The sequence below is a fragment of the Rhopilema esculentum genome, chromosome 17 (assembly GCF_057945365.1).
Source record: "Rhopilema esculentum isolate cy_ngs chromosome 17, ASM5794536v1, whole genome shotgun sequence".
NCBI classification, from domain to species: Eukaryota; Metazoa; Cnidaria; class Scyphozoa; order Rhizostomeae; family Rhizostomatidae; genus Rhopilema; species Rhopilema esculentum.
Window position 1 is genome coordinate 5244044 of NC_142831.1, and position 12184 is coordinate 5256227.

Below are 12184 nucleotides of genomic sequence, written 5' to 3' on the forward strand. Positions count from 1 at the left end.
GGCGTCTTACTTATACGAATGCTTGAAAAGGGTAAGCAAGTTCAAGTGACCGAGCAAAAGTGTACTACTTAGCGGGCGTCTTACTTATACGAATGCTTGAAAAGGGTAAGCAAGTTCAAGTGACCGAGCAAAAGTGTACTTCTTAGCGGGCGTCCTACTTGTCCGGGGTCCCACTTAACGAGAGTATATTGTATTAGTTTTTGAAATATGGGAATATAATTGGTACTATTTGAAGATACTTGCGGAATTATGGGATCCATTTTATAGAAATGTTAATGCTAAATGTATTTTTTCATGTTATTCAACAATGCAATTGCCTTGAGCTTACCCAGCCGCATATTCACGTGAAAATGTATTTTTTTCATATCGGAAGGCCTAGGTTGTGACCAATCCAGGCCAAGTTTAGTCTTGGCAAGTTTAGTTTAGTTTAGTTTAGATGAAATTGTCACATATGCACAGACCCTCACATCTTTAAGATTGCCTTGATGTATGCAGTCTGTGTTTCAAACAAATAAAGATGTCTCTCAGGGGCGGATCCAGAGGGGTGCGAAGGGGGCTCGAGCACCCCTCAGATTTGAGGAAAAACTTTTTGGGGATTAAAGCTTATTCTATCGCAATTTTGTTTATAATTATTTAAACCATTTATTATCTCTTTTACCGAGAAGTATGCACATCTCCTGAAATTGTTATATCCGCTTCAATGCCCCGTCTCACAACTGTTCAACATTGTTATTTCAGTCCATGCATTGAAGTGTTATCAAACTCCCCCTGGTTGTACTGTATAGCATTCTACAGACTCGGAAAGCATTGTCTCCTCTTATAACCAGCCACTTGAGGCACCCGTGGCCTGTAAATTATACGATTTTCTGCACCCGTGGAAGTGAATCTAGCCAATCACGGTGCCAGGTCGAGGGGTTCTAAACTTTGGCGCGAGAACCCATGGATTTCAAAATCCAAAACATCAAAGAATACCGACCAAACCAGGGGGAGTTTCTTCGCTTCAATCTACAGTCAAATGTATAGTGGTTTTATGACCAGGGGGAGTTGAGCTTGAACAGGGGGAGTTGAGGTTGACCAGGGGGAGTTGAATTATGATACAGCACGCGACGATTGCTTAGGTAAAGTGCAAATTTGCAATTTCCGTAGGTCTTTTGACGATCTTTACCTGGTGCTCGATGCTGTAACGGCAGAACTTGTAAACGCTTTGGTTTATATAACAGAACGGATTCAAGTTTCAACTCCGTGTTTCACGTCTTATTCATAGACCATGAGGTATTCTTTTGTTAATCATTCAAGAACTACATACAAAACATTTCAAAAACTTGCCCATACTATTCTTGACCAAAAGGGGTTTTCTTCTTATTCCTACTTATATTCCTACGAATACTTTTTTCTCTAAAGATTTCAAATTCATAAAAATACTCAAAACGGCAGGCCCAGGCGAAACGTTCAGGGCCTCATTTGTTTGGTTTGGTATCATATGTCGATGCATGCCATGCATGCTGTGTTCGAATCCCTGTGTTCAACTTTTGTCCGACTTTTTTCTATTGTTCTGTTGTCTCTAATCACGTGCACTGCACTTCAAGTTCAAGGGCTTCATTCCACCAGCCATGATCAAGTTCTAATGAATGGCTGCAAAGAGTCAAAAATTAAACTTTGCTTTGGAAATTTGTGGGCTCGGGCCTTTTGCCACTGCGGGCAATGATATCATATTTGGCTACAGTTTCTATACTTTTGTACCCTAAGTGAATATGAGGGGGAGAGCTGCAAATTGCGTTTGGCATAAAAGCTGAAGCCAAAGTTCATAGTTCTGATCAAAGTGTAGCAAAAAATTACTATATCAATCACGGCATCCAGGCTTTTTAGTTTATGGAAGACTTTCATTTCATTATGGCTTATTAGCAGGGGGTACGGAGTTTGTGCATAGCAACACCCTTGGTTACCAAGCCTTACGTTTTAGCACCCCTCAGAATAATTTCTAGATCCGCCCCTGTCTCTACTTTCTTCAAACTAATAAGGAAGCGAAACTACAGCATTTGCTGTCAGATTGAGTTTGCATAAAAAATGAGCTTTTCTTTTAAACAGCGCTTTGTGGAAATCTCTGTCTTTGTACGGGAGATTCGTATATCTATATTTGTACAACAGTCTTAGTGGAACAGGACCTTTTTGCAGACAGACAGCGAAATTTACAGTGAAATGGCAGTATGAGTTAATGGGTTTAGCATGGGTGGATCGTGGGTGTTTCCGGGCGAGCTTTATCTATCTAAGGCGGAATCTACTGCATTGCTTTCATCAATCTTCTTTATGGTTTAATGTTATCAACAGTAGCGCGCTGTAATTGATAACTTTTAGTCACTTGTTTCTTCAAGGCGTTGCCATTTTGGGATAGGAAGATTATGTTTGAAAACACGCTACGCCGAGTCAATCATTCGAGACATCCGAGGAGCGACTTCAACCGAGAGTATTTCGAGCGGAAATTCTTCGGACTCCGATGCCGAAGCAGTTCACCCTGCTGTTCGTCGCAGTCAGTCGGAGGAAAAGTGTAGCGTTACCGTGTCAGTTCGGCCGCGCCGCATAGTCAGTAAACGCGTCATAAACCAAGTCGACGTAGGCCGTGAGGCTAGTCCTGAAATCAGTTTACCCAACATGGGGAAAGCAGTGGGTAAAACATTACATCCAATTTCTGCGACACCTGAGGTAAACGCTTCGGTTTGTGACGTTGACAGAGTTAGTAAAGATATATTTTTTTTCGAAGAATCACTTGAAGACACCGTGACAACAACTGTGGCAACATCAAAAGCGGAAAGTTGGAAAACATCGTCAACATTTGGAAAAACTATGATCGATTCGCGAAGTGATAACGAAAATTCTTCGAACGAGTTCGAGGAAGAAACGAACAGGTACTCTTATGTTGATATCATACACGACGAAGAGGGAGATACGCCGCTTAGTTCAGATGAGGCGTCGACCCTTCTAGCGCAAGTTGTAGCCGACCTCACAGAACCACAAAAACGGAACAATTTTGTTAAAAGCAACAGCACTGGTGGCATACAGGGAAAGCCAACAGAAATTAACGAGGCGCGAAGAGCGAGTGCGCCCGCGGTAGGCTCGAGGGAATTTATCACGTCAGCTACATCCGAGGAGGACTTGCAAGGCAGTGCGTTGAGCACGCAGTGGAAGCTTCGTCTCGAAAAAATAAACGAGGTTAGTTTTACCGATGCTACGGATGGAGAGCAACATCTCTCGCCGAATAATTCTATAAACGAAAATGGAGTGCACGAACGACCAAGAAGTTTGTCTGAATTGTTAGCGAATGAATGTCAATTGCCAACGCAAGTACAGATAGGAAAACAAAGAAGCAAAACAATTTTAGGCCTTACGCAATCTAATGCTGTATCGTCGCTTACCGATCTTTCTATCAGTAGACATAAAGGTTTAAAACCAACATTGTCGATGAAATCCCCGTATGACCTCGAACGCGATATGTGCCTCTTCAATTGTTCAGCATGCACATGGAAAGTGCCAAGTTTCCCGAAAAGCAGGGTCATCAAAGAGGTTGAATGTGCTGGAGGGATTGAAAATTCCCGCGCGATGTTGAGCATGAGTCCCTTGCCTCCAGAATTCCATAATTCCAACATCGTTGACTCTAATGAAAATGACACGGAAAGAACCGGGGCATTGCCCCCTCTATCATCAGCATTCAATAGCAATGCTCCGGCACGACCACCCAGGAGTACTGAAGGTAAGGTTCAAAGATGTAGATCAAGGAGCCGTTCATCGCCCCCACCCCTTCCCGACCGCAACCAATCGCAGGCAATTATTTCACCGAGGGAGCAGTTATCTTTTCCTAGAACTAATCTTGCCACCGATTCTGGCAGCATAACTCGGCCTTACACAAATACACCCCCGAAGGTGCAACCACGATCCCCAAACTCGACGCCTTTACCATGTTCAGGTCACGAGGAGAATTCAGAGAATGTGTCACCACCTCCAATACCCCCGAAACCGGATTCATTGTCGGCTGCTTTCAAAAAATCCTCTCTAGAACAAAGTAGGTTGACGGGGGCAAACCTTCATGGAAGCTCTAGGCGTCTTGTCATTGAGAGGCGGTCGGAAGGCTATCCGTGGGAAGTAGACCGGCAAATGGGAAGTGATGCGTTCAAGGGTGGTTCACCTCAATTTGGCCGAGTAAAGCGTCCAGTTGTGACACTAACACCACCAAGGTCGCCCGAATCACAAAGACATCACAGGGTATGTTTGCCTAAATCCTTTTTAGCTTCATGGAATCCATGATTTTTTAAAACAGCTGCTGTTACATAATTCAAAACAGAGTAAAACATGTTGACAAGATAACCGCTTCTTTGTAAATTGCGTACCCATCCTCCAAAGTCCAATCTCCAAAGTCAGTCAACCGCTATAGGACTATATGCTTCCAAAACGATTCCTTTTCTTACTTACTGTTTACATTTGTTGGAAAATTTTGTCGTTTAGGATATTCTGAAGGAGTTCTAAAAGCCTTGTTATACATCTCCTTTGCAATATTTATTGTATGTTGTAAAGCGCAAATTTTTGTCGGTTACCGTAATCAGAATGCCATGTCAAATGATCTAGTTCTCTTTTTGCTTGATTTTTTTTATTTTTTTTTATTTCTCTAAAAAGTTACAATTTACAGATTGCGAAACACTCTACTTACAAAATTACTATACAATACTACTAGAACGAAACCCCGGAGATCAGTAAGCTATGTCTTCCCCGAGGCCATTACACAAAACGAATAAAATAACATTCAAGCTACAAGTTAGGGGAACCTTGAAGCCAAATTATTGCGAGTAAAGATTTGAGGGCTCAGTAACAAAGAGTGACAAATACTATATTTGGCTGCAAGCTTCCCTTAGACATCAAAGAGAAAAAACTATAATATTTATTTATTGCTTGATTTGACCTGCCTGGAGAAATAGCTAAAAAAGTAGCACCGCCTTGCAAGGGCTTGTATGCCAAGGGGATGGGGTATTACAAGCTGTTCAGCTCTTTTTGCCTTCCTAGCTTCGGCTAGGTACCTACTGACTCCTGGGTAGACAAGAGCTAGGTACCCTTCTTGTTACTCCGGCATCAAATTACCCATCTATGCCGAGATTCGAAGTTGTACTTTGAGGACAGTGTGCCATCACCGAGCTATCACACCAGGCTTTTTTTGATAAGATTTGCTTAAAAAACCAAACGACACTCGATTATGTGATGGGAGGGATATTTCGTGGACTGCTTGATTTGAATGCACAAATGTATGGAAACCATTCTTTATTCTAATTGTCGCATTTTTTGATCTTGCAGTCGCTCATGCACGCGATTTCAATGTCAGATCCTGATATTAGTGAGCATTTGGAAAAAAGTATTAATTCAAGAATTGCACTGAGCTCAACACGGAGCTCTCCTAATTCATAAAGTGACATTTACTGTACAGGTTTGCGGTTAATTTTTTAGCTCTTAAATCTTTCATTTTAATCGCTTCAATTGATTTAATGTTATAAATTTGACAATTTCAATTCTTTATTTAATGCAGTAGATCTAGAGTAAATTTGGAGTTAATGTTTCCAATCGAATATCGTATGTCATGTGATCAGTTTATGTCAGATGACCGGTTTGTATCACGTGACCTGTTTTGTATCACTTGAAGCAGCCCTTACGGTAATGTCATGGACTTACTCCTCGAGCCTCTTTTTCGCTACTACCTCTGTTGTGCAATGATTGCTGTTGTGAGGCAGTAGCGAAACAGAGGCTCGTGGAGTAAGTCTAGTCATGTTATCGTTTGGTTTCTGTGATTTCCACTGGTCATGTGACACAGACAATTATGTTTTTCCAGTTTGATGTGATTATGTTTACTTGAAATGAATTTACTGTGTATAGATTGCATATCACATAATAACGCTTAAACGAAGCTATAATGGCTATTGGCTCAGTGATATATATGTAGCAATAATGGAATATGGCTTTGATACATGTTACTACTACCTTATAGGTCTGCCACATGTATGTTATTCGCATACAAATATACATAAAGCGAAAATTGTATGACTGCAAATTGTATGACATGTTGCATCATACACTTGTTGGTATAATCTGATATAAAATATTGAAAAAAGAGAAATAATTTGCTTTTGAAAATTATTTTACAGTTTTTAGAATAAAGTTAAGATTTAATTACATCAATGAAATATTCTTTTTCCTTTACATATTCTGAGGGTATTACATCTGAGGGTATATTTTTTGCAAATAAGAAGGCGTTAAATTCACCAGCTTTACAATCGCTTTACTAATAGTATTGCCATATATTGCCTTCTCCTTTTATTTTTTTTTCGAAAGAACCTAGGAACATAATCATATTACAGTTAAATTAACATATGTCGCTTTAGTTATTTTTGACCTTGCTCAAAAGTTGATCAATATATACAAATGTTAGTGTTTTTAAATGCAATAAATTTTCTTCATTCCAATCAGAATTGTATCGCTGTTATCTCCCTAACCAGTTGAAATTATCTCAGTAAAAGAGGGGAAGAGCTGGGGGCTCAGTTTAAATGTATTCCCCTTGTTAAGACCAAAAAGTAGCCCTTTTTTAATTTTGCCATTGTTTTTATAAACGTCTCGTGAGACCCCTTGTACACATAGCAACACATCCCTTCTTATTACCCATTCCAATCACCCCTTTTAGCTTCCCCAAAAGAATTCGCCTTGCAACCAAGCGTGCTATGTGCCATCATTCTCCCCATCTTATATGACGTATCTGTCCCTTCGATTTGCTATTGTGAAAGAGGCTGGTTTATTTAGGGATGTCCTGTGCCTATTACTTCGGAAAGCTACGTTTTTCTATTAAAGAAATAATGCGAAAGAATCTTCAAACCATAACTCGAAAGTTTTGCTCACCCTGTAATGCCATTCCCTAGAATTCAGTAGGACTTTAGCTATGATTTTATTTAGCTTAATAATAGCTGTTACTCAATTGAGAGTATAACATGTATTTTTTAGACCTTATTTGAATTTTAAAATCTCGTGTATTTATGCGGCCATAGATCGTTATGAATGACCATTTTATTCTTGTCGGCTTAAAAAATGCCTTATTTGTGCAATTATCTGTATTTCTGAAGCTATTGACCTGTTTTGTTCCAGCTGATTGATAAATATGAAATGTCTTGTCTACCTATAATCGCAATTATAGCAAGGCTCACATGATTCTCATTCTTTTGCTGTTTGCCTGGTAATAAGGAAAAATACAAGAATAAATCAAAGTATCCAGAAATCTGCGATCTATTCTGGAATTTTTTACCAGGATTCATTTCTTTGTCTACTAGCCATTCTATTGTGAAATGAAGTTGGCAAGTTACTGGTAAAAACTCTGATGGGAAATCGTGAAAAAATTTGCAAACTTGTCATCAGTGGCTGATAATTGTGAGAATTTTAGAATCGTTTCGAAATGATGCTGCCATCTGACTTTGGGTGAGTTAGTCCCTCAAAATCCAAGAGAATTTTAAAGTTTTGTCCAAATTGATATAAGATTTGTGCCTTTGAGTACCAGCAGGTTTGCATATTTACATTTTTATTTACAAAACCCTATCGGTTTTTAAATGTTATGGAACTGCTGATATCAAATTATTTTGCAACAATATCGAACAAAATTTTCCGATCTTAGCTGATGAGTGATGACCTCCTTCCCAAAGTTGCCTCGATTGGAATATTTGTACAGTCAAAATGGCGGCAAAGTTAACCCACTGACATAGAAGAGCAGTTTGAAGCTGAAAGATTAGGTGGAAAAGTGAGTTCAGTTTGCGTACTTTGATAACTTTTGCTGATCCAATTAACATTTTATTAGTTAATTAATGTTTTTTGTCCTATTTTTAACCTGCATAGAAGAACCTGTTTTTGTAAAAACCTTGAGGCTGAAATTTAATCTTCTAAACCCCATAAAACAAGATCCCCCAAGAAGCTGAAGCTTAGAAAGGTTCTTATATATTTATACCAGGGTGCATTCCATGTATGAACATTTCCATTCCATGTTATGAACAAGATACACGAATCAACAGAGAATTCAGCCAAGTTCCCCACTAAAAAATCTTTTCAATATCTTTTAGTTTTTTTGTAAGAAGGAATCGAAGTCTGAATGTCTATGCTAATGTCTATTTGAATGTCTATTCGAATGTCACACGCTAAGTAGTGGAACGTTTTTTTTTGTTCGGCGTGTAAACAAATTATAAACATTTTTTTGGCATACATAAAATTTTGTTAGTTGGCATACTAAACATGAAGCCTCGCCAGACTTCAAAGTTTAGGTATGCGCGGGGAACGCAATAATTTTTTGCTCAAATCCTGTCCATGCATTTTTGCAAATTTAGATTAAATCGCGCAGTTCGAACATGGACTTTTGTGCCTTAAAAATGCTATTTAAAAATGAAATCCCACAGCTTGCAACCTGTCATTTTGCAACATGATTTGTTCCCACGCAAGCGTAAGTGACAAAAAATAATTCCCCACACACAAAAAAATGATTTGCACTCTGGAAGCCACGTACATTCATAGTTAACATGAAAAGAATAAGATAAAAATTGTACTCCACAGTTCCAGGCTGGAGAACTTGCAAATGCTTGCAGCGACGCTGGACTTGTTGTGCTCGCTTCTTGGGCCTCTAGTGAACCAAAATATCAATGAATACATATAATATACTATAGTTATAATATATATATCAAAATGTCAATGAATACTATGAATAAATATATTGTACACTTGTGTGACAAAAGTATTAGGACGATGAATAACAAAATGGCATCCCTAAAACTAGTATTCTGACATTGATTGAACAAATCCTGTTGTTTTGACGGGTTTCTAGAAATTGCCTCAGCAAAAATGCAAATCCTATCAAATTCAATTTATTTCTTACCTTTCTATGACAGAAAGGTAACAAATTGTCAAGGAGAAATGAAAAATACCAATGTTTTAGTTTCAATGCTCAAAACGCAAAAACAACCAGAAAGAGAATGAGAAACAATAAAGAATTTGAGTCTAGCATTTCATTTGTTTGATGAAACAGAAAGAAAGTTTGGTTGCAGCAAGTCTACAACACATGTTATTTACAAGAACAATGAGTTATCAAGGCTGACTAAAATTCAAAGAATGATAGGCCAGGACAGGCTGACTATTGGTTAGGCCTAATGGCGTCTGCTAGCTGGTTTTTGTCCAATCATTTGTGACAAGTAATAATTCTTCGCAAATACCATTTATTTTCAAGCAAGACATTAAAGATATACAGGAACAAAGCAATACGACGACAAGAAGAATCCAATGTCAGGAGATAAAATTTTCAAAATAAATTAAATTTAAAGAATATATGTACTCTAAGATTTCTCCCCGGCATACAGGGCTTCATCAGAGTAAGACGTTAAACCTTGTTAGGTTGCAACTGTGACATAAATTTCCAAGAACAATAACATATGAACAATAATAACAAGAACAATAACAAGAACAATAACACCATCAAAGTCAAAACCTTGATGTATTTGAAAACAACTGGTTTTCATTAAAAATAATACAAGAAATGGAATCTTCTAAGCCCCTTAAAAATTTTGTTGAAATTTCCAAACTGCAAAGAAGAATGTTTATAATGTCTGGATGAAACTTTCTGTCTTTAGATTTGTTTGTATTTAGTATTCTAAGGTTTATCCTATCCAAAATGATGTTGCGTGATGTTGCTATATCATACTAGTTCTAGAAAATTGGAGTATGAATTGAGATTGATGAGATGATAATTAATTACTTGAGGAGGATGGACAATGCACTGTTTCAACTAGATGATGAACAGCCAGTATGGAGCAATGCCATGTGTGCCAGGTAAGTCTAGGAGCCCAAACTGTTGGAAACATTATAAGATATTTTTCATGAAGAAAACCTTTTTCTTCGCCTCTTTTTCAGAGAAGATCATTCATTTTCCAAGTCCCCTTCCATTAAACAATTCAATTAACTCAACTTTAGTCCCACTTTGATCATCATTATGGGTTGTCACTGTAGTATTGGTGTCTGACTTCTTCCCATTAGTACTGTAATGGACCCAGTTAGAGTAAGTGCCACATGGTAACTTTTTTCTATTGTTTTTGAGATACTCTCAGATATTCTTCTTGTTCAAGTCATACCACTGCAGCCTTGATTCACACCACAATACACAACTTTGTCCTTGAACATCAATCTGTACATGCAGCTATTTCTTATTATTGAAATCTATCAGAAAAGCATGAAACTTTCCTATCAGATTGTATGATATGGAGTAAGGAAACGCTTTCATGATTGCCAGGGCAATGTACACCAGGTGTAGTGACATTGATATGAAAGGCTGATAATGAAAACTCTAAGAATCATTAAAAGATAAAAAGAAGTCATATGGTTCACCAATTCTGTTTAATCTTCCTTCTGATCTTCTCCCTTAAGTGATCTCTTGTCTAGACATAGGTATTTGAAGCTTAGAGCAACATTAGTGCTCAAATAGACCAACCTTTTATCCTTATTTTCAACTTGGTTTCTTCCTTGTTGTCTGCTACTGTTTTAATTGCGAGGGCTTCCATTTTATTAGCAATCTTTGAGTCTGGTCATTTTTTCACTTTAATATTATCTTAAATGATAATTTTGTAATTACAAAGCTTATCCTTCGTCTTTCTGCTTCTTTTTAACTTTACAATGGATTTATGTACTTTGTACATTCACCTCCTGTTCTTAATTCTAACCCAAACAAGCTAGTGTGCTCTCTTCTCACTTATAACTGTTGTTTATTGTACATTGACTCAATTCACACTTTTTGAAACTGGTTCCTGTTTCACATCAGAAGGACAGCCGTATTCAAAGATGCCAAATTTTAATCCTTCCCTCCCACTCTTTCTGGCCTCTATGTTCTCTAATCCTGCCACATTTCCACTAATGTCTATGTGCCTGCCTCCTATCAATAATCCCTGATGAGTCTATTTGCCTTATGAGTGAACATCGATCCATCATTGTCTTGCAAACTTTAAAATAAAGCTCAATTTTGTTTCTGATTTATATTGTCAACCTCTTATAAGATAATTGTCAGATAATATAAGCAACTTATGCATATCACTCTTGTATTTTTTATCTTTTCGTATAGATTTATTTCAAAAGTTCCTAAAAAGCTTTTCAGTTCATAGTTTTTGTATCAATTTGATTTTTGTCTTGTTCCAGGAACCGCATAATTCTACATGGAATCTTTAATTACATACAGACGATCAAGGATGAGTGACTGAAAAAAGATACAAGACTGATTGTGGTAAGGTTTTTCCTCACTTGAGATACTTTCTCTGCTAACTAAATCCTTCATCAAAAAATCCTATCTCAAAGTTTTGGTTCTACAACTTTTATGGTTCAAATATACAGTGTCTGTTATTGTTTGCATTTTTTGATGTTATCGAATATAGAGGGGTAAAAGTTTTTAATGTTTCAAAATCAAGGGTACTGTTAAAGCTCTATTAATCCCTGGGAGGCTTATAAATTTTTTAAGTCCTAGAGGGGTGGCCTAACACAGAGGGGGCTTATTAGAGAGGGGGGCTTATTAATTATTCAAAAATATATAAAAAGGCCACTACGCTCTGGGATTTCTATTAAAGAATCAACATCAGTATTCTCTTGAATTCTAAGGTGCACAAGGAAATCATTACATGGGCCATATCTAATGCATATGATCTTGTCATCATGACACCTACCAAGATACCTTACTCAACACGCATGTTTTCTTTGTTCAAAATCAAGGGCTAAAGAAGGGGGCTTAATAGAAAGGGGGGGTTTAATAGAGAGGGCGCTTAATAGAGAGGAAGGCTTATTTTAAATTTTGGCTTGTTAAAGGGGGGCTTAAAAGAGAGAGGGGGCTTAATAGAGCTGTATGCCCATTTGAGCTTGATCGAGTTTCAGATTTCAACAAGCAATTAGAATTTGCTAATCATGAAGTAAAAATGTTCCAAGACAAGAAAGTCGCCTTTGGAGAGAGGAAAAATTTTTATATTAGACTGACCTGTACTGCGTCTATCAACACAATTTTTCCCACTCCTCTTTGCATATTTACTGTTTTTCTACCCTATGGGTCATTTTCACCTTCAAACTTTCCTGTGCTGACCAATTATTTTGCTAGAATATCCACTAGCCAGTTTTTGGT

At 37.7% G+C, this 12184-nt stretch overlaps 1 protein-coding gene across 4 annotated transcripts in view; it reads left to right on the forward strand.

The window, feature by feature from the left end:
• LOC135690240 (uncharacterized) overlaps positions 1 to 7118 on the forward strand; it is a 32975-nt gene extending 25857 nt beyond the window's left edge. For all 4 annotated transcript variants that reach the window (XM_065207780.2, XM_065207847.2, XM_065207998.2 and 1 more), the window contains exons 6-7: positions 2370 to 4251; positions 5329 to 7118. In XM_065207780.2, coding sequence (XP_065063852.2) covers positions 2370 to 4251; positions 5329 to 5439 — 1993 coding nt within the window. In that variant the 3' untranslated portion in view covers positions 5440 to 7118. The remainder of the gene's footprint in view (positions 1 to 2369; positions 4252 to 5328) is intronic.
• Positions 7119 to 12184: the final 5066 nt, after the last annotated feature.